This window comes from Schistocerca gregaria, chromosome 1, assembly GCF_023897955.1.
Source record: "Schistocerca gregaria isolate iqSchGreg1 chromosome 1, iqSchGreg1.2, whole genome shotgun sequence".
Taxonomy (NCBI): Eukaryota; Metazoa; Arthropoda; class Insecta; order Orthoptera; family Acrididae; genus Schistocerca; species Schistocerca gregaria.
Window position 1 is genome coordinate 515,278,345 of NC_064920.1, and position 27,465 is coordinate 515,305,809.

General features: G+C 36.9%; 1 protein-coding gene across 4 annotated transcripts in view; it reads left to right on the forward strand.

Moving 5' to 3' along the window:
- The window catches only part of LOC126354514 (5'-nucleotidase domain-containing protein 3), a 189,415-nt gene extending 162,198 nt beyond the window's left edge, over positions 1 to 27,217 (forward strand). For 3 of the 4 annotated variants that reach the window (XM_050004259.1, XM_050004233.1, XM_050004251.1), the window contains exon 9: positions 22,155 to 27,217. In XM_050004259.1, coding sequence (XP_049860216.1) covers positions 22,155 to 22,359 — 205 coding nt within the window. In that variant the 3' untranslated portion in view covers positions 22,360 to 27,217. Of the gene's footprint in view, positions 1 to 6,894; positions 6,930 to 22,154 lie in introns of all 4 variants that reach the window. The other variant, XM_050004242.1, reaches the window with a different exon arrangement.
- Positions 27,218 to 27,465: the final 248 nt, after the last annotated feature.

A 27,465-nucleotide genomic window follows, 5' to 3' on the forward strand; every position in this document is an offset into this window, starting at 1 on the left:
GATGATGATGTCACGAATCAACACTTGCTTGGAATGAATGAAATACCTGTACTGAAAAATACTGTCCATTGTGTAATTTACTGACTTTTATAACAAATTTGGTACCCCCTGCATCACTACACTGCCCCCCCCCCCCCCCCCCTCCCAATCTGTACTGTCACGATAAGATTGAAGATTTTACAGGATTCACTGGAGTGTGCTAGGGTTTGTACTGTGTTGTTATACCTTAGTTCAGCCATCCCAAGATTCATACCCTTTACATCAAATTTTATGTGAATAATTGCAAGTGGGGGCCTAACAGAAATTGCCCGTTTAAATGAATCTCCAAAAGTCAATGAATTTGTTCGAATTTCATTTTCTGACATGAAGCACTTCACACTCACTACACAACACACTCACAACACTTCACTATTTGGTGAGAGGCCCTTTCAACTGGCTGCATAAGGCAGGGATTGCAGCCAGTTCCATAGAAAATGGATAGAACTGCAACCTCCGCCGAGCCGTACGCAGCTATAGTCGGCTCAGTCATCTTCTTCTTTCTTGCTTTAAGGCTTTTTGAATGAGTTGCATGCAGTGTTGGGTCAAATGACATATCAGCTGGTAACATCATCTCTGCTTCTCCACTGTGTGTTTTGCTATTCTCTCTGGAGCAAGTGTTGTGTCTTTGCCTGATATTGGTTTGTTAACAGAAAAATTTCCAGTTATTTGGTGAATGTGTTTCATAATTTGTTTAATAAAGATTATTTCCTTGAAATTTGGACTACAGCATTTGTTGTCTGTTTCATGGCTTGAAGTTGCTTACTGCAGGTTGGGAATATTCTCATCGATGTGTGTATCGTGATATACTTCTGTGTTTAAGAGGTTTCATTCATTAACTGTCAGGTGCTGGTTTATTGTTATAAAAGCGTGCTACAGATTTGCTTATGTGTTTTCTCCTTATTATGCAGATTTGCGTTTTCATCATAAATACTGAGAGTATTGTTCACCTGTGCTTCTTTTGGTGCACTTTTTTTTGTGATATATATGGTCATCCAATATTGAAGATTTTTTTGTCACATAATTGTCCTCAGTTTATATTACACAATAGTCTTTCCACCTTCCTACCATCGTACCTTTACGAGATTGTATTCATTTTCCTTACCATAATGGTTATCAGTTCGAAATTCAAATAATTATTTCCATATGTTTTGTATCATACTGTCATTGTCTTCAACACATGGTTTTCTCCTTATTATGTTTTCCAGATTATAATGTCGATTAGACAATTACACATCAGCTTCCTTTTCATTACTTTCTCTTATTTCCTTTAGCTTTGATCGTGCCCGTTACACATACATGAAATATACTTTCTACCATTAATACATATAAAATTCCTTCAACAATTCATAAACATAAAATACTAAAGCCTCTATGGTAGCATTCTTTTAAACTTAACTAACAATCTTGGCATCAGTTAATCGTGCTTTCTCTTGTTCTTCAATCTATTAACTGATTCTTTCTCTTTTCAGAAATTATCTTTTCTGCAAACTTTTTCATGTTAATCTTCTTAAATTATATTATTGTGGTATGTTTACCATAACACATACATTGTATTTAATAATAACTGAATAAAATAATCCTCTTAACTATATATAAAATAATGAACAAAATTATACATCTTGTAGCTCATCCTGTTCAGGTCTAATGCAGTGTCCTGTTAATAAATACTCTTCTTATTCTCTTTTCCTTCATTTTCTCTTCATAAATGGTACATACCTTCTCATTGATAATATTTCTTTGTCTCTATGTGGTGGAATAAACCTTTTATCACATCTGAATTATGGTCAGCAAATATATAACTTCCTTAATGGTGAATTTGCATTATTCTTTATGATTCAGTATATAAATATTGCCATTTCTTATTTAACTTTATCTTTATCAAGGTCTTTGGATGGTTTCTCATCAATATTTCTTCTCCAACAGCATAGGTTATTACCTTCTTTACATTTTTATCAAATTTTACTTTTTGTAATTGTGCTTGATGTTGTAGATTTAAGTAAACTTTCTTTGAGATGTCCTCCTTAGTTAGATTGTCTCCTTCAATTTGTGGCCATCTCTTTAGCCAGTCTTCAGAATCATCCTTGCCATACATCACATATAGTGCTGGTTCGTTGATAGAGACAATAACAAACACACACAAAAATTTCTAGCTTTCTCAACCCAGGGTTGCTTCATCAGGAAAGAGGGAAGGAGAGGGAAAGGCAAAAATATGCAGGTTTTAAGGGAGACGGTAAAGAGTCATTCCAATCCCGGGAGCGGAAAGACTTACCTTAGGGGGAAAAAAAGGGGTATATATATATATATATATATATAAAACAGAAAGAAACTTCCACATGGGAAAAATATATTAAAAATAAAGATTCCAAGACTTACCAAGCGGGAAAGCGCCGGCAGACAGGCACATGAACAAAACACACAAACACACACACAGAATTACGAGCTTTCGCAACTGGCGGATGGATATGTGTGTGTGTGTGTGTGCGAGTGTATACCTGTCCTTTTTTTTCCCCTAAGGGAAGTCTTTCCGCTCCCGGGATTGGAATGACTCCTTACCCTCTCCCTTAAAACCCACACCCTTTCATTTTTCCCTCTCCTTCCTTCCTTCCTGACGAAGCAACTGCCAGTTGCGAAAGCTTGTAATTCTGTGTGTGTGTTTGTGTGTTTTGTTCATGTGCCTGTCTGCCGGCGCTTTCCCGCTTGGTAAGTCTTGGAATCTTTATTTTTAATATATATATATATATATATATATATATATATATATATATATATATATATATATATATACCAAGACTTACCAAGCGGGAAAGCGCCGGCAGACAGGCACATGAACAAAACACACAAACACACACACAGAATTACGAGCTTTCGCAACTGGCAGTTGCTTCGTCAGGAAGGAAGGAAGGAGAGGGAAAAATGAAAGGGTGTGGGTTTTAAGGGAGAGGGTAAGGAGTCATTCCAATCCCGGGAGCGGAAAGACTTCCCTTAGGGGAAAAAAAGGGACAGGTGTACACTCGCACACACACACACATATCCATCCGCACATACACAGACACAAGCAGACATATATATATATCCGCACATATACAGACACAAACAGACATATGTAAGGGCAAAGAGTTTGGGCACAGATGTGAGTCAAGGTGGAAGTACAGACTGACATCTCTGCTCAGAATGATTCGAATAATCAATATGGTAATTCACACAGATGTGATACGACACTCCTGATAGTATACAACCTTGGAAAGATCCTTTGACACCTGAAGTTTGATGGGTAGATGCAAATGTAACTCAACAAGAACAACCACCACAAGGACCGATACCACTTGGTAACGGAGCAATAAAAAAGTGGCGAACGGAACAACTACCAAATTCCGACCATACAGTATGTATTGTTGAAGTACATGAACCACTGAATATGACATCTATCGAAAGATTAAATTAGAACTGGTCACTGAAAGCCTTCCTAGGATGACTGGAGAGGATGAGGAGGGTAGGCACCATTTTAAAGTGAATGTACAGAGGTATGATGATGATTTGGATCTAAGGGAGGAACTGACTGAAGAAACACCTTACATTTCCAATAAGTGTGGATGAATTTGGCAAGCAGTAATAAATGGTATTGATGTTGAAATTTTGATTGATACTGGAGCACCTATAAGCGTAATGATGCAAGATTGTTTTAAACAAACTAGTTGAGGAGCATAAGTGCTTACCTTTCCTGTGACTGGATGTACTGTATCTGGAGCATTCAGTGCAAAAGTGCAAAAGGTCTCAAAGCAGGCACGAGTCAACCTTATAATGCGGGGGGCTTCAATAGAAAGTACCTTCTTGATTGTTCCAAGAATGACCATACCTTGTGTTTGGGGTCTAGATTTTTTTGTGTAAGTCATCAATTTAAAAGAAGGAACGTATAACTTGGACTTTGAAGGTGACATTTTGACAGTCTGTATGATAAAGGGCAAAATAGTCCTGGATCAGTATTGCATTAAGTTAATGGTTAGCTATATTGGTACTGATTGTAATTTAGTTGGTGATATTTTCTATATTGAATATACTGGATAAGAAATAAGTCAAGTTACACTTCAGGAGAAAATCTCCGAATCCGAATACCTATCTGCAAGTCAACAAGAAGATTTGTGTTGCTTGTTAAGTACGGATTGTCAAGTATTGCTGTCTTCATCATCTTCCTCATCAACTGCAGGTTGCTGGAGTGGCATCAAATTGAAAGACTGGCACCCAGCGAACAGTCTGCCCGACAAGGGGCCCTAGTCATATGATTAAATAAATAAAAAAATATGACATTAAGATCTATCCACATTAATCTTTTTGTCACACTTCCTATTCTGTTCCTTGGTCAAAGAGACAGGCATTCAAGAAAGAAATTAACAAAATGTTAAGAGCGGGGAATTATAGAGCTCTCTCATTCTAAATATTGTAGCCCTCTTTTGGCAGTCCTCAAAGCGAATGGTGACATCAAATTAGTTCTAGATGCCAGGGAGATAAACAAGATAATCATACCGGTACAGACAAGACCTGAGAATTTGGATGAGTTCATTCAGAAATTCTATGGTGCCCGCTTCTTGACATCCCTTGATATGACAAGTTCATACTGCCAAACGAAAATCTCTGTTGAATCTTGAAAGCACACTGCTTTTATTTTTATGGGCAGAAATTACCAATTCACTGTTATGCCATTTGCACAAAATATTAGTGGAGGTGTATTTATATTGGAGCTAGACACTGTGATGTGGTATATCACGTCTGCGTGAATTACCATATTGATTATACGAATTATTCTGTCTGCTTTTGCGATTTGGTTTTCCTGTACTAATCTGATTCAGATGATTATTATTATTTCCATATGTTTCTTTAATATAATAAGTGTTCCGTTTATATTGATTATTATTATTGGATTTACTATAGGCATAAGATGTTGCTTGTTCTCCTACATGTAGTATGGGTTTAGTATTTCTATCTCGGTTATCATTATTGTTATTTCTTTCTTATCTCAGACGTTATGTCTGGTCAGAAGTAGAAAGTGATGCGGACCTTGATCAAGCATGACTTCCTTTTAACTGTACGGTATATGTTATATTGCATTTACGAACTTTCGGGTAATTGAACATGTATCAATAATTACGGATTTCTGTAGTTGTATTATAAGTTTGGGTGTAGCTGTATTGCATTTATGTACTGGTGGATATTGTATGGTATGACTCCTGTAGTTGATAGTATAATTGGTATAATGTCAACTTTATCCTGATGCCACATACCCTTGACTTCCTCAGCCAGTTGGATGTATTTTTCAATTTTTTCTCCTGTTTTCTTTTGTATATTTGTTGTATTGGGTATGGATATTTCGATTAGTTGTGTTAATTTCTTCTTTTTATTGGTGAGTATGATATCAGGTTTGTTATGTGGTGTTGTTTTATCTGTTATAATGGTTCTGTTCCAGTATAATTTGTATTCATCATTCTCCAGTACATTTTGTGGTGCATACTTGTATGTGGGAACATGTTGTTTTATAAGTTTATGTTGTAAGGCAAGCTGTTGATGTATTATTTTTGCTACATTGTCATGTCTTCTGGAGTATTCTGTATTTGCTAGTATTGTACATCCGCTTGTAATGTGATCTACTGTTTCTATTTGTTGTTTGCAAAGTCTGGAAGTCTGTTGTGGTATTGGGATCTTTAATAATATGCTTGCTGTAATATCTGGTGTTTATTGTTTGATCCTGTATTGCAATCATGAATCCTTCCTTCTCACTGTATATATTGCCTTTTCTTAGCCATGTGTTGGATGCGTCTTGATCGATGTGTGGCTGTGTTAGATGATACGGGTGCTTGCCATGTAGTGTTTCCTTTTTCCAATTTACTTTCTTCGTATCTGTTGATGTTATGTGATCTAAAGGGTTGTAGAAGTGGTTATGAAATTGCACTGGTGTAGCCAGTGTATTTATATGAGTGATTGCTTTGTGTATTTTGCTAGTTTCTGCTCGTTCTAGAAAGAATTTTCTTAAATTGTCTACCTGTCCATAATGTAGGTTTTTTATGTCGATAAATCCCCTTTCTCCTTCCTTTCTGCTTAATGTGAATCTTTCTGTTGCTGAATGTATGTGATGTATTCTATATTTGTGGCATTGTGATTGTGTAAGTGTATTGAGTGCTTCTAGGTCTGTGTTACTCCATTTCTCTACTCAAAATGAGTAGGTCAATATTGTATAGCATAAGTATTTATAGCTTTTGTTTTGTTTCTTGCTGTCAATTCTGTTTTCAGTATTTTTGTTAGTCTTTGCCTATATTTTTCTTTTAGTTCTTCTTTAATATTTGTATTATCTATTCCTATTTTTTGTCTGTATCGTAGATTACTATGTTTAGGAACTGTATCAATTTAGGATCTACTTTGTATATTTCCAATATTTGTAGTATCCATGAGTGGGGTACACTATTAAAAGCTTTTCGGTAATCAATGTATGCGTAGTGTAGCGACCTTTGTTTAGTTTTAGCTTGATATGTCACCTCTGCATCTATTATCAGTTGCTCTTTACATCCTCGTTCTCCTTTGCAACAGACTTTTTGTTCTTCATTTATAATTTTGTTCTGTGTTGTGTCATTAATTTCTGTGTAATGACTGAAGTTAAAATTTTTTATATTGTTGGTAGGCATGTTATGGGGCGGTATTTAGCTGGGTTTGCTGTGTCTGCTTGATCTTTAGGTTTCATATAAGTTATTCCATGTGTAAGTGTATCAGGGAATGTGTATGGGTCTGCAATGTAATTGTTAAATAATTTAGTTAGATGTGAATGTGTTGAGGTGAACTTCTTTAGCCTGAAATTTGCTATTTTATCTTTTCCAGGGGCTTTCCAATTGTGCGTACAATTAATTTCTCAGGTGACTTCATGTTGCAAAATTATCGCTTCAGGCATTTGTGGTATCATCTTGTATGTGTCTGTTTCTACTTCTACCCACCGTGCATGCCTGTTATGTTGTACCGGGTTTGACCATATGTTGCTCCAGAAGTGTTCCATGTCTGTTATGTTTGGCGGATTGTCTATTTTAATGTGTGTGTTATCTATTGTCTGGTAAAATTTCTTTTGGTTTGTGTTCAATGTTTGGTTTTGTTTCCTTCTATTTTCACTTTTTTTGTATCTTCTAAGTCGTTTGGCGAATGCTTGTTATTTCTGTTTCTTTTCATCTAATTGCTCTATCGCTTCTTGTTGTGAGATTGTACCTAACCTTTCTCATTTTTTCTGACATTTGATGTCTTATAAATTGTGTTAGCTGCCCAATGTCTTTTCTCAGTTTTTCTATTCTGATCTGTAGCCTGTGTTGCCATGCTGGTTTTGTGGGTTTCTTCTGTGTGTTGGTTGGTTCTGATCTCTGCCTAGTGTGTATATTTAGTGTAGTGAGTGCTCCTATATAAAACAGTAGTTGTGACTCTACCATAGTTGTGTTTTCATTTATTTTGTTGTGTATGATTGTGTTGATAGTTTTTATTGTTGTTTTGACTTGTGGGTTATTTGGCGGTCTATGCAAGAATGGTCTAATGTCTGTATTTGTGTCTTTGTATTCTATCTATGTCAGCTGAAATTTTTCTTCTATATCTAACATGTGTGTCACTTCGTGTTCTATTTGTACTTGTTCTGGTGGCAGTCTTAAGATTTCGTTTTCCTGTGATTGTTTAATTGATGTGTGTTGTTCTTTGTTTGTTTGCTCTGGGATGTTCGAGTCCATTACTGTATTTTCTTCTTCTTCCGATTGCACATTATTTTGTTCCAATATTTGTTGTACTTGTTGTTTGATGTTTTCTAATTCTGACTGAGGTATCCTGTTATTTTTGATTATTGCACAGATCTGATCAGCTAGTCGGTGTTCTGTTAAAAATTGTAATTCTGGGTATCTGGTAATAAATGTTGTGTATACTTGTGATCTGTATCCAGTTGTGTTGGTTCCTAGGTTTGTTGCTTGGTAATAACAGAACATGAGGTGTTGATTAACTTCATTTGACCATCTCATCCTCTGTCTTTGTTTTCCTTCTAGGGTGGTTGCAGGAAGCATATCCTGCAAAACACCTCTATTTGGATTTAAATCATTTTCCAGTTGGCTAGCAGTGTCGTTACCATTGTGGGCGGGCATAGGGTTCAAGCGTCGTCCCCGGCCATGACGGCGCTTGTCCGAGGCTTCTTTAGTTGTGTCCTGAACCAACTAATCACACTAAAAGGGGGCTTAGCCCTATTAGTGGTTTGTTCTTTTCGTCGCCTTTTATGACTGGCAGAACATACCGGAGGCCTATTCTTTTCCCTTATTATTATTATTATTATTATTATTATTATTATTATTATTCCATACTCGGGCAGCTTCTAGTATCATGTCGATTGAATCAACCACAGGTAGGAATGATTCCACATCATAGTCAGGGACATTTGTAAGTTTCTCACGTATATGAATAGGTAATCTTCCTTTCAAAATATGTATCACTTCGCTAAGGAAAATAGGATCACTCCAGTACTTCGTTTTATTAATGATTTTCTCAAAATACTGTCTTAATGAACCTCATTTACTATTATAAAATTCTGGTTGATACACCATCTTTTGTAGCCTCTCTTGTTTGCTACTCTGCCAGTATTTCACTAAGAAAAGTTGTTCAGACTTTGCGCGTGTATTACAATTCTTACTCGCTTCTGCAGCCCACAGTGCTGTTTTACCTGTGATCTTGGACACAATAAATTGAATTCTATCTTGTTCAGATCAACTGTGAGGAAAAATTGTTGATGAAGATTTTTGGATAGATGCCATCTTCTTCAGTCAAAAGATAGGAAACTGTCTGCTTTTGAATATGCTTGGCTCAGCCTTTAAAGACGACAAGTATCCACTATGGACAAAGGTGTTATTTTCATTTCCATAACAGTCACAAAGTTTATTGAGTGTATTCCCACAACAGTTACATTTTACTTCACTACAGGGTTTATTACTCCTAAACCTGTCTTCGGAATAGTTGTCTTAACTCAATACATTTCGTGAAGAGTATTGTTCTAATTCTGACAATTTACAATTTGTTTCACTTTGCCACTTAGGTAATTCTTCAGTTACTTTATCTTTAATAGCCTGAAACTCACTACTAAATACCTTGATAAGTTCATCATTTGCCATCTGTTTTCCCTTAACTACCTCAGCTTGTTTCAACTGGAGAGTGGTATTGACTTTCTCTTCGATTTCCTTATTATTAACTTCTATCCATTCAAGAAAGATCATCATCTAATTTTTTAGTTTGGCCCTTTAAATATTTATCCATGCCCTTGCAAGTGTTTATTTCAAATTCTGACAGCTTTTTAGACAAATCCTCAATTTATACATTAGCCTTCAAGTAACTACTTTCACAGTTACAGATTTTATCTGACAAATCACCGTAGGTTAGTCATATCCATGGAAACTTTTATTTCTAATTCACTAAATTTAGTATTTAATCATTCTTCCCACTCTACTTTTAAGTTATTGAATTTCTCATTTAATTGCCTATTATTATCTTTAAGTGACTCAAACTTGTAGTCAAATTTTTCATTGAGTTAACCCATTTGGGTGTCGAATTTTTCAGTTTGGGAATCAAATTTAGTATCAAACTTATCACTTAAACATTCACATATTCTCGGTTAAGTGACGTTGCATGCTCGCCATGAATTTAATAACATCATCATCTTTAAGCTCTGTACCATTTGATGTAAGATTAACACTTTCCTGTGTAACTTTTGTATTTATAGGCTCCTGTATATTACTATTTCTACTTTTACTCGGGTCTGCTTCTACTGTCACCTCCACATCAATGATACTACTATCACTTAAATTATGTTTGCTGTCCTACATTTATTACATTTGGGACTCTTTCACCAAGATTTTCCTCACTCAAATTATGTGATTGCTAGTCCATAATTGGTTCCCTAGTTACCTCCTCATGAGGATTATATCCACTTTCACTCCCCTCACCTGTCACTTCCAAACTCTGGGTTGCATTATCTTGTGCTCTCCTTGTTCGGATGTACATTTTTCCTAATATCTTTATGCATAGTTAAAATGTCAATATCAACTCAAAATATACTTTCACCATCCGTAGAACTGTTCTCTTACACTATGTTTACTCTACTCATACCTGCAAGTATCTCGTGTTAGCTGTGAGTACTCATCCGTTCCAGTGGGTCGAAATTCTTGCCTTTCTTCGTATTTATCCCGGCTTCTTGAGATCTCTTGTGAAGAGACACGATATCACATGTTCCGTAGTGGTGTAGGACAATTGATGAAGTTACTCAACAGTTAACAATTTACCGAGCGCGGTGGCGCAGTGGTTACCACACTGGACTCGCATTCGGGAGGATGACGGTTCAATCCCGTGTCTGGTTTCCATGATTTCCCTAAATTGCTCCAGGCAAATGCTGGGATGGTTCCTTTGAAAGGGCACGGCTGACTACATTCCCCATTCTTCCCTAATACAGAGAGACCAATGACCTCAGTGTTTGGTCTCTTCCCCCAAACAACCCAACACAACCTCCTATCCCAATCAGTTGGGATATGGAAAAATACGAAAATAAGAAAAATAATTTAACTTTTGAAACTGCTGGTTTATTGTCATTTATGGAAAGAAAAACACTCTCATGCGGTTAGCAAACCTTGTGTAACATTTTGTGTGTGTAAGGGGCCTTACTAGGTCGCAAATCATTCTAATGAATTAATTAAGCTGCTTTAGAGTGTTGCCAGACAATGTAATCAACAAGGTGATATGTGTCTCAATTAAAACTGGACCTCTATATTTTGAATAAACATTTGGTTCTTTTTTTTTTCAGAATCAGCACTTGTCTCAAAATTAATTTCCAACTTCGTGCATTAGGTCCAAACGCATTTGTAACTATTGTATGTGATTTACTAGACAGCCCGATCACCTACTGGCATGTAACGTATTTCAAATCGAGCGTGCAGGTTTCAGTTTTCCATAATGGGCTAAATGACTCCTTTGTAATAACGTGATGTGTCTATCTCACGTAAAATTTAAATGAATCTGGATTTACTCTCCATTCGGGTCGAGATCACAAAATAAAATTCACCACATAGGTCAGCAAACTGTACACGTGCACTTTTAGCACTCTAAGTGATAACTCGTCTCAGAGTAAAAACTGCACATAAATTCTATTTTTTTTTTTATGCATACAAAATTCAAAACACCTTTATATTAAACAAATAAATTATGGCATGCTATTACTAATTAAACATTTCTGATTTTGAATAAACTTCAAGAACTTGTATTTCATAATCAATAAAATTTTATCACCTGAGAGAAATTATTAGTTTGCTAAAACAGATTCAGATTACAGTCAACTCGTGTCTGGACAATGACGTCATGAATCAACACTTGCTTGGACTGAACGAAATACATGTACTGAAAAATACTGTCCATTGAGTAATATACTGACTTTTATAACAAATTTGGTACCCCTTGCATTGCCACATACTAATGCCTCTTTTTCTGTTATGCCATGATTTATTTCAGTATGTGTGAGCATAAGGCATTGCAAATGCTGTAGGTTTGTGTTCAGCTATTAAACACAATCGTATTTCTTGGTACAGATGGTTTCCAAGGCCATAATCCGAGGCATCTGCTGTGAGATGAAATGGGTGGCTGAAATCAAGATGCACCAATCAAAGTGCTCACATGAAACTGTCCCTGATAGCTAAGAACTTGGCTGTGCATTCTTGTGTCACTCACCATACTGAATATCATTAAATCCTAATCCCTAAATATGATCACAGCTGTTTTTTTTTGTTTTTTGTTTTTTTTTTGTTTGATTGTTGCAGACGTTTACTAATTGACTCTAACTTATGTGGGTCTGGCCGTATTCCTTCCATATTTATCACATGTCCTAAAAATTTAACTTCAGTCCTATCAAATTGAGATTTAGATGGTTTCAGGGTATATCCCTGCAAATATAGTCGAGATATTAATTAATCCAATGTGTATATGCGATCCTCCCAAGTTTTTGATGTAATTACTATGTTGTCTTCGTATACCAAAATCTTGTGTTTCATATCATCTGCAGTTGTCTTATCAATAGCTGTTATGAAGATTGACACTGAGATATTCAATCCAGATGATGGTACCTGAATTGATAAGCTTTACCCTCAAACAGAAATGCTGTATATTCACGTGATGTCTTATGTAATTTAATTTGCAAATATCCACATGTTAAATCCATAGTACAAATGTATTTCACCCCTGAAAAATCTTGTCAATAACTCATCCATTATGAGCGGTCTGTCTCTCTCTCTCCTTCCGTTATAATATTTAGCGTTTTTGCATCAAGCAATGGCCTGACTGCTCCATCTGGTTTCTTAACAACAGCTAGTGGGTTATTATAACATCTATTATACAGGGTGTATCAAAAAGAATCATTTGATTTGGCACATCTATATTTCTGAAACTGATAAACTTATATAGTGATTTTCCCATAAGTGTTCAATATGCCCCCCTTGAGGTGCACAGCTTATATCAATGCTGTATTCAAATTGTTCCCACACTGCACTGCGCATGTCATGAGTTACAGATTCCACAGTTGCTGTTATGCGGTGTCTCAGTTCATTCAGTGTTTTTGGTAATGGAGGCACATAAACAGAGTCTTTTATAAACCCCCACAAGAAATAATCACATACTGTCATGAAGTAAGCTACACACAGTGTGTCTGTGATCATACTAGAGTTATTAAATAAAGTGAATGCCAACATTGACAAGCTGTGTTGAGTGATTGCCATAATGTGGGGAGTGCAACACTGGTTTTTATAGCAAGAGTAATTCATTTCAGCAACACACATAGGAACTCTAAATATTAAATTCCACCCATCAACTAAGGATCTTTCCAAGACTGAGTGGCTTGCATGTCTCTATGGCACATCTAGCTGTACCATAGATACAAACACATTGGAGGTGAGCTTATGGAGAGGCCAGAAAAATATGTAGTTCCTGAAGAGAGGCTGAAACCCATTCAGTACTTGCAAGGACAATTGCATGTATGACAGACCGATCTGGTCTTTTAACATCAGCCAACATGGTCTTGCTATGTTGGTATTGTGTACAACTGAGCAAGGGGAGACTACAGCTATTATTTTTCCCAGAGACATGTACTTCTATTGCATGGCTCAGTGGTGTTGCCGTCCTCTTGCATAAACCAGTCCACCATTCAGATACTTGGCCAGGGACTATTCAGGAAGGAGGATGTTGTGATGAGGGAAAACAAAACTGGCGTTCTATGGGTCAGACTGTGGAGCATTAAAAACCTTAATTGGGAAGTTAGCTTAAATAATTAATAAATAAATTGAAGTGAGATATAGTGGGAATTTGTGAATAACATTGCCCAGAAGAGCGAATCCACTATCGTAGTTAAGTCACAATAGCACAAATTTATACACTTGCTAAATTCATAGGTGATGAAGAGATTAAAACAATGTTTGGTGGGGTAAAAGAAATTATTCTAGTTGACTATTATGTGAAAAGGGAAGTTGCTACTCACCATATATCAGAGATGCTGAGTCGCAGATAGGCACAACAAAAAGACTGTCACAAACATAGCTTTCAGGTAGTAAGGTCTTCATCAAAATCACACACACAAAATTTCAAGCTTTCGCAACCAACGGTTGCTTTGTCAGGAAAGAGGGAAGGAGAGGGAAAGACGAAAGGATGTGGGTTTTAAGGGAGAGGGTAAGGAGACATTCCAATCCCGGGAGCGGAAAGACTTACCTTAGGGGGGGAAAAGGACAGGTATACACTTACACACACACACACACACACACACACACACACACACACATCCATCCACACATATGTGTGATGGGAGTAACAACTGGGTTGAGGTAAGGAGAAGGCTGGGGCAGGGATAGGGAGGGATAGCAGGGTAGGGGTGGCAGACAGTGAATTGCTTTTGGGGAGCACGGAGGGACGACGTGGAAAGAGGGTAGGGCAGCTATGTGAAGTTGGGAGGTTAGGTGGTGGGCAGCAAAGAGGAGGGGACAGTAGTGCAAAAGGAGAGAAGTAAAAAGACTGAGTGTGATTTAGGAATGAGGGCTGTGTAGTGCTGAAATGGGAACAGAGAAGGGGACTGAATGGAAGAGTTCAATGACTAACGAAAGTTGAGGCTAGGAGGATTATGGGAAGGTAGGATTTATTGCAGGGGAAGTTCCCACCCAAGTCAGAAAAGCTAGTGCTGGTGGGAAGGATCCACATGGCAAAGGCTGTGAAGCAGTCATTGAAATGAAGGATGTCGTGTTGGGCAGCGTGCTCAGCAACAGGGTCATTCACTTGTTTCTTGACCACAGTTTGTCGGTGGCCATTTTGCAGACAGACAGGTTGTTGGTTGTCATGCCCACATAGAATGCAGCACAGTGCTTGCAGGTTAGCTTGTAGATCATATGACTGATTTCACAGGTAGTCCTACCTTTGATGGGATAGGTGATGTTTGTGATCAGACTGGAGTAGGTGGTGATGGGAGGATGTATAGGATAGTTCTTGCATCTAGGTCTATTACAGGTACATGAGACAGGAGGTAAGGGGTTGGGAGCAGGCCTTGTGTAGGTTTGGTAGATGTTGGAATATCACTGTGGGAGAGGTGGGAAGGATAGTAGGCAGGACAATACTCATTTCAGGGCACGGCGAGAGGTAGTCAAAACCCTGACAGAGAATGTAATCCAGTTTCTCCAGTCCTGGGTGGTACTGAGTTATGAGGGGACTTCTCCTCTGTGGCCAGATGGTGGGGCTTTGGGAGGTGGTGGGAGACTGGAAAGATAAGGCACAGGAGATTTGTTTTTGTGCAAGGTTGGGAGGATAATTACAGTTTGTGAATGCTTCAGTGAGACCCTTGGTATATTTCGAGTGGGACTACTCGTCACCGCAGATGCGACAACCATGGGTGGCTATGATGTATGGAAGGGACTTCTTGGTATGGAACAGGTGGCAACTGTCAAAGTGGAGGTATTGCTGGTGGTTAGTAGGTTTGATATGGATGGAGGTACTGATTTAGCTATCTTTGAGGTAGAGATCAACATCTAGGGAGGTGGCTTGTTGGGTTGAGTAGGACCAGGTGAAGCAAATGGGGCAGAAGTTGTTGAGGTTCTGGAGGAATGTGAATAGGGTGTCCTCACTCTCGATCGGGATCGCAAAGATGTCATCAGTAATCTGAAACTGGCGAGGGGTTTAGGATTCTGGGTGCTTAGGAAGGATTCCTCTAGATGCCCTATAAATAGGTTGGTGCCATTTGGATGCCCATAGCCATACCCTAGATTTGTTTTTAGAATGCCTTCAAATGAGAACTAATTGTGGATGAAGATATAGTTAGTCATAGCGACTAGGAAGGAGGTTGTTGGTTTGGAATCTGTTGGGCATTGGGAAAGGTAGTGTTCAAAGCAGTAAGGACATGGGCATTAGGGAATTTAATGTAAAGGGAGTTGGTATCAGTAGTGACCAGCAGGGCACCATGTGGTAAAAGGACAGGAAATGTGGAGAGTCGGTGAAGAAAATGGTTGGTATTTTTCATATAGGAGGGTATGTTCCAGGTAATAGGTTGAGGGTGTTGATCTTTGAGAGCAGAGATTCTCTCAGTAAAGGCACAGTAACCAGTCACAATGGGGCATCCTGGGTGGTTGGGTGTGGTAAGGGTGAGCAGAGAATTGGACTCTGGGGAGAGGTTCTGGGATGGGGCTAAGGATATGAGGAGTGATGAGATCCTCCTGGATTTCTGGAATGGGGCCATGTGGATAGGTTTGTAGGAGGGTGTATCTGACAGCTGTGGATTTCTTCTGCCAGATAATCCTTGTGGTTCGAAAACACAGTGGTGGAGCTTTTATTTGCAGATCGGATTATAAGGTCGGGACCAGCTTTTAGAAGGTGGACTGCATTTCTTTCCACGAAACTAAGATTAGTTTGCATGTTGAGGCATTTGGGGAATGCTAAAGAGGCAAGGTATGAGGTTAAGAAACACTGTAAAGTTAACAGGGTGTGATTTGAGGCCAGTTAGGGTGGATCACAGTTGGATGGAGCAGTGAACCGAGTTAGGCAGGGTTCAACATTGGTCTTTTGTTGTTGGTAGGGTTGGTGGCGAAAAACTGTTTCCACTGTAGGGACTGGGAGAAGGAGAGAAAGTCTTCAACAAGTCCACATGACTGAATTTGGGAGTGGGGCAAAAGGTGAGGCCTTTGGAATGGACTGATATTTCTGTGAGGCTAAGGCTTCTGGAGGACAGGTTCATTACTTTGTTTCGGTTCTGTTTGCATTCTGGATTCTGTGGATGGTGGAAGAGAGTTTTGGAGGGTGGGGTAAATGTAGTAGTTCTGTGAGACTGGGTTTGTCAGCTGTGAGGGGATGGGATGTGGAGGAGGTTTGGAGGTTGTTGTAGAGGGGGTGGACAGTGGTACTCCAAGGCGGGAGTAGGAAGTGAGCAGGGTGGAGAGCTTTCTGAAGTGGCGTTGTGCATGTTGCTCTAGTTCCTGGAGGGCAATAGTTTCAATATGTGATATGGGTTCCAGGAATTAGGGGTTCCATAGCAGGAGAATTCTGCAGATGGGGAGAAGGTACTGCAGGGAGCTTTGGGCTTGGTTGATATGGTTTTGCAGGACTGTGCTAATGAGGGCTAAGGACTGGTGTAATTTGAACAGGTGGCAGTTATTGTGGAAGGAGGGAGAGAGACAAAATTTTAATTGTGGTAGGAGACTGGCATTCAGTAGTAGTACAAGGAAAAGCAGAAAAAATAATAGGAGGGAAGAAATCAAATGTGATGCCACTTGGAGAAATTTTGCACAGAGAAAGTTTAACTATTGTTGATACTTAGTTTAAGAATCATAAAAGAGTGTTTTATCTATGGAAGAGATCTGGAGAACTAATGTTATGAGAAATTTGGGAGGAAAATAATTTTTACCAGTGGTAGTAGGAGAATCACTAATGTCAAAGGACTGAAAAAAAATGAACATCCTCAAAGTTTACAGATGCATATGCTGCATCTTTTATTTTGGGAACATAAAAGTATTGAGATAAAAAATAAAATATTATAAGAGGTGTGAAACTGTACCAACTGAGTAGCAAAAAATGTTGTCGTTGAAGAATTTTCAATCTGTAGGACTGTGAAGAGACTTCCTGCGAGAAAGTTGTTAAGAAAATTACAAAACTATTTTCGGTAAGATTTCAGACATCATTATTGTGTCGTATCACATACAGAGGCAAATTACTTCCATGATATTCCGTGCGTAGCAGCGCGCGAATCGTTGTAGCCCGTTGCCAAGAGTATTGTTCAGACGGCTCACTTTAATATGACTGAAAATATTCCCTACTTCCCGAAAATATTTTACTGCTAGCTAATACATGCATCCATCAATCAAAATGACAATATATACTATACAAAAGTAACTGTAGTTATTTTGAAGCCAATATTTTCACTGAAGTTGAGCAAAATATTTGTTTGAAAGGTTCTGTGAAACGCAAATTTATCTAAATTTGCTGTAAGCCTATTACTCTCAGCACGCAATATGTGCTTAGTACACAAAAACCTCGTTCTTACTACTTCAATGTTCCTGTCTTGTGCTACAAATTTTGTCCATCATTACAGGTTCTGAAATAAAAACCAAGTGGGCAGAGAAGACAGTACATTGAAGTGACTGGCCAGAACAATCAAGTTTATCTCGGACATTATCCTCTATTTCTCTAGCCATCGGATACTATCCTCTGTCTTACTAAAGTAATGCAATTCTATGTTCTAGCTTTTTGTAAAGGTCATCAAATATCATAGATTTCTATGCTTTTCTCAGAGAATCAGAGATGTTACAGCACTTTTTATATATACAGTCGATACAGAAGGGCCACAATGTTTTGTCATTTTATGAACTGCATTATCCTTAATACAAAACAGCCAGTAAATCCTATGAAACGAAGGAGTTAAATTTCGAATGTGCAAGTAAACCGAATGCAGCAAGATTATATCTGAATGTAAAGACATTCAATACAGGTTTTTACAAAAAAGTGTTGTTAATTAATGCAGAGTTGACAATCTTATTTTAACTGACAGTTACTGTTGAGTAAACTAATCATCACTACTCGTGATAAATTTATCAGACATCTACTGTAAGGGAAAAAAATTTGCAGTATGTCCTCTATAACTGAAATGAATAGCCAAATATTTAAATCAAGTCAGGTTTTTACATAGACGGCACTTACCTAAACTGAAGGATCTTGTGGCTTCGTGTCTTCAGACTCACTGTCATTTGTTTCAGCCATGTGTATCATCACAGATTCCATTATGGTGTCTCTTAAACCCTGGTTCAAGAAATCAGTTTGTTGCAATGCTTCTGTGTGTTTTATGCACCTCTCCCAGTCCTGCTGAGTAACATTGTCATGAGCTTCGTGTGTTAGCTTCTCGACATCAGCAAGTCTGAAAGTAGTATTTCTTTTCACTACTTCTCACTTTACTTGGGCCCTTATCAATCCAATGGGATTATACAGGCAGTGATATGGTGGTAGACGTACCACTTGGTGTCCCACTTCATATTCCAGTTGATCTAATTCGCAGCCTTCATTTCATACTGAAAATGAAACATTCGTTCCCTTTAACCACTCCATAATATCTGCCTTGCACCAATTTGAATGTGGCAGCTTTTCTATCTGAATAGAGTGGTAGCTGGCATTTTCCATCACGATAATTGACCCTTCTTCCAGTGCAGACAACAGCTGAATAAACCAATTCTTAAAAACTTCTCCATTGATTTCTGAATGGTAATCGGATTTGGCCTCTGGTATGAAGCCTGTGGTAAATGAGCCAGTGTGGGCAGTGATTAATCAGCAGGCAGTAGGCACTTTCAAGGCGCAGTTTCCTTGGGAGCCATGCCATATATATTTATGGGTGTGGTTATGTGAAATCCAAGTTTCATCCAAGTACATGCAAGAAGTGGATTGTACGCCAAACCTTCGCTCTTGCTGCTGCAATGTCTCTGCATTCCATTAAGAATTTCCGTCCGTCATTACACTTCTTGAATCGGAAACCAAGGGAGCAGAGAAGATGAAGAACAAAGGTCTCGAGCCCGAGTAATTAATTTTTTCACGGAAGTCAGCATGTACTTTTTTAGCTGTTGGATACTCTCCTCTGTTGTAATATCCAAGTACAGTTCTACGCATGAGCTCTTTGTAAAAATCGTCAACGTTGGTTGATTTCCATTCATGTTCATATCCCTTTATTGGAGAATCGAAACACTAATTCATGTCTAGAGATTCTGCAAATGACACAGATTTGCTAATATGGCCTACAGTTGACTTGGAGACGCCACATGCTTTAGCATTAAATTTATGAATTGGCACAAAATTTAAGTTATTCCTCGCTTCTTCATTGTCGGCCAGATCAGTAAAAAATTTGAGTACATTCAGTATGATAATTTTCGATTGTTTATGAATGTCTTTCCGCCCTTTATACTCACCGGAGGAGTACTACAAGTAGGCCGCTGCTCTTGCATTGTTGTTCAACACCGAACACACGTACAACCTTTCCAAAGACAGTAAGACACTGAGATCAGACATGAACACTCGATATGGCAGGGTAACACCACAGTCTAACATAAACTGTGGTAACACTGAGCTTTCAGCTGATCTGACTTACCGCACCACTAATGGTACCTACATGGCAACAAAGCCGAGAGGCGGGGTGAATCACAGCCCGCAGCCCCTGCTGGCGGAAGGCAGCGGCCGTGACCTTGAAGACTCTACTTTCATGCTGGCCACTCAAGTGACCTCATTCATGCAACTTTGACCACAAATATTGTCTTACATTATTGACTGAGAACTTCAACTGGCAGAATTTGAATTACTCAGAGCATCTCTTGCAGTTGCCTTAGGATCTTATAATTTCTTGTGCCTTTGTCCCATTTGGGTGCATGGTTGGCATGGTTATTAACAGATTTGGCAAGGTTAATTTAAGGGGTAGGTGGATGCCCTTCCTACTGCCACACTGTTATCACCTAGGACGAAATATGTGCACCCCAACTGTCTGTATGTAGCCTTATTCATTTGAAAGTGAGCAAAAGGTTTTTAAATCTGCCTAAAAATCATTCTCAATGATTAATGGAAAATCTCATATAAAGATGTGAAACAAATACTAACAAAGAGATAGAGGGGCTGGCCAGTACTTAGCTCAGCTCAGTACAGCCGATAGATAACACAAAACAGAACAGAAAATTTATATTCCTTGTCAAACCCTACAATATTCCCAGACCACCTTCTCTACCCAGCAGTTCCTACCCCTGTAACCGACCCTGCTGCAAAACCTGCCCCATGCATCCCTCCACAACCATCTACTCCAGCCCCGCTACTGGTAAAACATACACAAATCAAGGCAAGGCCACATTTGAAACAACACGTCATTTATCAGCTGACATGCCTGCACTGCACAGCCTTTTACATCGGTATGACGACAACTAAACTGGCGGAGCACATGAACAGGCACAGACGAACTGTCCGCCTAGGAGATGTCCAATACCCAGTAGCAGAGCATTCCGTACAGCGTAATTCTAGGGACCTAGGAACCAGCTACAACGTGCGTGCCATTTGGCTTCTCCCACCCAACACCAGTCCCTTGGAACTGCGGAGATGTGAACTTGCACTCCAACACATCCTTTCATCCCGCCATCCCCCTGGACTGAACCTACATTAACCAACCTCACTCCCATTTACTGTTCAGTCTTCTTCTTTTTCTCTCTCCTCTTTAGCCATTCATGCATCTTTTCATCCTACATAGTTGTGTTTATCTTTATACTATATCCCTCTTTACTTCTGTATGCATCCTCTTTGGTTTGAAGCTGGCACAGTACTTAACAGTAGAATATCTTTGGCTTCCCTCTGACAACCATGCCTCCATCCTTGCTACCCTCCCTGTTTACCTTTCGCTGTTGTTTCATAACCTGGGTTGAGAGTAACTGAATCCACTTTCCCTTCTTCCCTTTTTTCCCCTCTCCCCTCCCTGATGAAGGAAAAAAGTCTCAAAAGCTAGGAATGTAAATTTTCTGTTCTGTATTGTGTTATCTATCGGTTGTACTGAACTGAGGTGAGTACTGGCCAGCCCCTCTATCTCTTTGCTAGTAAAAATTTTTCTCAGGCTGACAGGCACACTGACCCTTATTGTTAATCCACTGGGCACATTCAATCTGGAGTCAGTGCACCTGTCTGTCCCAGAAGTGGTACTTTAACACACATGAGTACCTGAGTTTTGCCTTAGGACGAAATCTGATAATTCAAAAATAAATTGCAGTGTAAATTTAATTAGAAAAAAATGGCACAGCTGAGAGGAAGATAAATTTCCCATAATCAATAAACTGACAGTGTCAGTTGTGTTTTACTTGATCTTTTAGTATTATATAGTACTTGTTATAAACAACAGAGCAAGAATTCAAAACATTCATTATTGTAAATTTATTGAACAGCAACAATTTTGAATAGGCTTTCTAATGCTGATGAAAATACAGAATGTTTTTCAGAGATTTAATTTATTAGATTATCAATAAATAATATTTCAGTTTCACTAGATAGTCCTTGATCTTCTTTGGAAAGTTACTGACATATACATGATTCTGCCATAGATAAAATTTTAAAAAATGAAGGAAAAGTGACCGTGAAATGGGTAACACTGTTGTTTCTCCAAGATGCAATTTTGAACACAGAAAAAGAGTTTGTCCATTTCTTCTTTCACATTTTGTGGCCAAGCATTTTTTTCTTTTTTTTGTATAAATATCATACATTTATCAAGGATGTTTATACAAGTTTACTTAACTTTTTATACAAATTGTAATACTGTCCAATGCAATATTTCACTCCAAAATTAATAGTTTATTGTACAAGGGAAGAGAGTACATGCAACAGTGCTAAGAGACTGAGCAACAAGAAATAATATGAATCCACTGGTGTTTGGATCAATAATTTCTAAACTGTGTGATCATTATTTGTACCTTGTTTAGTGTTGTTTATGCTTGTATTATGTTTGAAGAAAAAGAAATTTGTTTTGCTGTATATAATTTAACAGCTGCATTTATTGGCTGCATTTAAAGGCTGACATTTTTTATTTCTACTTGCAGGCACAGGATCAAGAATGTGTTCAATGAACAATTTGGCAGTGTTTTTCGAACTTACCACAACCCTACATATTTCTCAAGGCGCTTGTTTCGCTTTGCAGACATATATACTTCCAACATTACAAACTTGCTCAATTATTCTGTGAAGCACACCTTCTATCCACGTAGAGGTGTTATGCCTCATGAATATACCTCATATTTTGTTTGAGAGAAAAATGTATTTTACTTTTATTTGCAAGCAGCTGTAAGATATCGACAAAAGTAATGAATTGCTTTAATTGTAGTGTGTGTAAAGATGTAATTTTGGAGGGAGATGTAAGTGATTGACAATAATTAAAAATGAAATGTAATTAGCACATCACAAAGAATTAAGTAACTCTCCTTTGTGTGAAGTATTTCATGTTTGGAATTTGGAGAGAGTTTTATCAGTATGTTATAACTCTAACTTTTATAAGCAGGCATTCTGACAAGACTCCCTTTTTTTTTTTTTTTTTTTTTTTTTTTGTCATCTTCAAAGGAATGTTGGGGATGTTAAATGAAACTGTTTGCAGGACACAAATATTTCTCTTGTTCCTAGCAGACTAGTTTTTAATTAGGTAGTTCTAATGGTACCAGTATTGAATTAATTAGCATATGTACTTTTTAAATTTTGACACTTTTGCATTATAGCTTTATATCTTTTGAATTTACTTTGCAACTTTAATTTAAAAAAAGTTCATCAAGCTTATGACAGTATTGAAAAGATGATCATGAGACTTCTTGTATTATCAGTTGTGGAAAAATTGCTTGCATTGCAGATTAAATGAAACAATCACTGTTTGTATATACAGCCTGTATTTGTAAAGTTTCGCCTATCCTGTCAAAGAAATAGTCACCAGTTATGTGAATGTATTCCATAAGTGTAAGGGATATAGAAAATTGCACTCAGTGGCACAGGGAAAAAGTGCAGACTGTGAATAAAACCTTGCTCATTAGACATAGAGGTTAGATATTAACCATAATTTGTTTGTCATTATGACAATTAAAACTAGATCCTGGTGGATGGAAGACATTTACCCACAACCTGTCAAAACTCCAAAGAACATGGCGCTTATTTTTTCCTAAACTTAACTCTCGTATGGAAGCTTAAAACAAACTAGGTGAAAATAGAAAACAAACAGAATACAGAGTTATGATTGATGCTAATAGCAGTCTATTGACCAAACAGAAGTCATAATTGAGAAGCAAAATTGAGGCAGAAATGAAAACAAATTTTAAAAAATGATGAATCACATAAACGAGAAAACAGGTAGAACAGAAGTGACACAAATTAAACTGAAAAAGATAGTTAAATAAATTGAGGAATGAATACAGGGAAAAAAGAAACAAAATGGCATTAGAATTCATTAAATTTCAGGAGTTCTTTTAAGCAAAAACATCTTTGTGAGTTTATTAAAGAAATTACTTGATTCGTGATTTTTCCAGGTTGTAACTCCCATATCTTTTAATTAAATTCTTCACAAAGATGTTCTTAAAGTGCAGCATTGATAACACAGAATGGTACAAACATTTAGGCACAGATTCAGTTTATGTGTTGTCTTTGCTGCTCATCAGTGTCTCTGGTGCTTAAGTGTTTGTGGTTTACAACAATGAAATGAGTTATTGTAATCTCAATCAGTCAGCTCACTCTGAAAATGGCCAAGAGGTTTCTCGCCAAAATATTAGAAGATGCAGCTGCGCTCCCAAATTTTAATGGATCAGTTATTGCACTGTGAAAACATTAAGACACACAACAAGGAATCCTGTCAACAGAGAAGAGTAGATAGGCACAAAGATAAAGAACAAAGCAGAAGAAAGCATGAGATAGGGACCAAGAAAGAGCACTGCATATGATAAAATCAGTCCGAAGGGGATAATAGCAAAGTCATTTTATCTCTACATCGTGTCCAACTGTACTCCATCCCTGATGTCAACAAACAATTAAACTCTAATTTTCCCATTTAAAAAATCATAAAATGTATTCTTTTTACCATTACCTTGGCCTTCCTTTCCTGCTAATTTGGCTTCAGTTCCTGGCAAATGAATCTTAGAATTTAAAAAAAATAGGATTTGTGTTTAAATGGGTTTTCTTGTGTGAACTACTTGGGTTTTACAACTTTCAAAACAACCAAGAATTGCTTATGTTCATACAGTTTGCATTATCTTTTCACTTTTTTGCTCATATTATATTACATGCACTCACTTTCATTTTTAACATTACTTGAAATCCAGTACATTTAGAAGATTTATTGTTATTAATAAAATAAGGTGGAGTTTATTGCTATAGATTTTTATATATTTGTATGTCACTGTTGAAATTGTCAGTAACGTTGTTATTCTTTTAACTGGCATCTCTCTAGAAACAGTTATGTTTGATGAACTTATTGAAAAAGTTTAAGAGCAGCAGGAAAATTACCTATGAAAAATAGTAATCCAATTGCCAGTTGCTGAATTCAATTCATACATTTTGTCATCATTTTGTTTATGGATTTTATTGATTCAAGTAGTTAATGGACCCAAAGACTGTCACTCCAGCTGTTAAAATAAATATATTTACTAACAAAATTTTGATGTCATATTTGACATTTTGACTACTGTCTGTGTCTTTATATGTGAAAGAAGTACATTTTTTAAATAGGACTTTCTTTCTACTAAGATGTATTTGAATGAATACAACAAAGATTCTGTGAAGAACATGATTAAACTAAGCAAAAGGTGATGTGTAAGGCATCAGTCTCATAGGAAAGCTCTTAATTTTTCAACTGAATATGTATGAGAATTGTATGACAGGTAGTTAATCTCTCATGTGGTTAATTTGTGATTTTTACTGTTCCTTGTTTTGTAATATATGAACACAGGCAACTTCATTACAAATACATTTATTTCATTGAAGATTTGCAGCTATTGTATGATGAATACTTTGAATGATAAGAGGAAATTAAGCACAGATATTTATTTACTGCATTACTGTTGTTACGATTTTGTCCTGAACAGTTCATCATGTTTTGGGAAAGGACAAATGATTCATTTTTGTATTTTTTTAGGTATTACCTTTAAGTGAATTTTTATATATTTATATTTTTGTAATTTTAGCTTTTTGTCACATTTTTGAGTGCCATACCATGTCAGAAAGATACGGATTGACTAAATACAACTGATAAGCTGAACAAGCAACAGATTACATTCTTACGAGGAAGTTTAACTAGTCATTTTAACTATTACTAGTACAAATCAGCCATGCTGCAGACTTATTAGAACTTCCACAAATTATTTGTGTAGAATACTGTTGGAATATTTACTCTAGATGCAAGAAATAAATGCTTGATGATTTAGAAATGAGATATGTAAATGGAAATGTCATTATTTTCACTTTTAAAGTATTAGTAGGAGAGGAATTTCTGTGAAGTCTAGTTTCTTTATGTTATACATAAAGAGATCCACACTGAAACTTTATTTGATTTCATTTTATTCACGACATTGCTGTATTCCAGTAAATGGATGTGACAGAATTTACACCATGACTTCAGAAGTATTATTGTACCCTGTAACTATATATTGTTGTTTTGTTATAAAAATATTTAATAAATAAATGATAATTTGAGATTAATATTCCTTAAATTCTGAGAAGGTGAATACTGTTATGAAGCATTTGGTTGCTTCTGAGAAATATTTTTTAATTCATCTTGATAAATACATTGACATAGAAATCTTGAGATTCACAGTTAGGTGTCTCGGATTATTTTTTGTATAAAAATACCTCTTTCTATTAATTGATTAGAAAATACTCATTTAGATAATGAGTTATTGTAACACACAGGAATTTATGTGTATTATAAAATATAACAGTATTTTAAATGTGTTTTCTTCCTTCTTTAAAGTTGTGCAATTTAATGTAACATATGTTGTTTTCCACCTTACAGTATAAATCATATTAACAGACACATGTTCAGTCATGTATGCCATCATTATTTACTTATGCTGAGTACCACTTACAAGTCACTCCTGCACTGCATTGCTTTTGTGCATTGTAAACTTGGGCATTATATGGTCCCTTGTTCTTAAGTTAACCATACCAAATAAAACACAGATGTTTGTCTCATTGCATTTAACTAGATAAACCAAATAAAACACAAATAAAGTAATGTAACTTTGATGTTACACATATGTGTTGTCAGTGCTCAGAGACAGTCATTAACTGTTCATCAGTTACTCACAAGTATTAGTAATTCACTTGAATTGACAATAACATCAGTGTTTTGTGTCTTGTAACCAATTAAAATTTTGAGTTGCAATTTTGGACTGCCCTTATTTATAAATTACAACTGTCTCCATGGCTGGAAACAGCTTTTAATGAAAATCATAATGTGCTCTTCCTACACAGGAAGTCATATCAAAATATTGTGTGTTGTCATTAGTATTTTGTATCAACAAATGGAATTCTTATTCTGATATGTGGATTATACTAGAAGACAACTACAATTGCAGTGGCAGGCTGGACCTAACATACACACATTTATAGAACAGATGGATGAACAATCATGATCTATAATGTGCATTTTTAACTTGCAGTATAATGAATAATCCATTAAATTTTGGGCATGCAGCCTTGCAAATACTATCACTTCAACTGATATTTTGGCACTATTATCAAGCCATCCACAGAGTGAGTTGAGACTGACAATAAGGTGCCAAGGAAAGCTCAATATACTTCACTCCAGCAACCAAAATATCAGCTGAAGAAATGGTATTTGCACTGCTTCATTGCCAAAATTTAATGGAGGATCTGTAGTATATAGCCAGTTCTGAAATTAGCTTTTCAGACAATGACACCACAATGAGTTAATACTGTAGACTGGTTCTGCTTCCATCTTTAAAGTTTGTTGAATTAAAAGCATAGGTGTGAGATGGAATGCAAAAAGGGACCTCTTGTTGAAAATTTTGGATTTTCTCCCATTGTAATTTTTATGTTCAGCAGATTTATATCTCTAAATTTCAGTGAGTTATGACAGGTTGAATATTGGTGATGGAAAATAGATGTTTTTAGATAATGTGCTTTAAAGTTTCACTTCACTACCATTGTGTATTTTGTCATATTTAAGAAACAAATAGTGCGTATATATTATCTTTAAAATGCCCTTTGTCATATGGTACAGACTTTACTAAGTTAACATTACACATTAAGTGGTTAACTCCTTCAGACCTACAGCATTTTATAATGCACAAAGATTTAAAACCAAATAAATTGGTCCCGAATTGAGATAAATTAGTATACCCTGCACAGCTTTCTTCTAAAAAT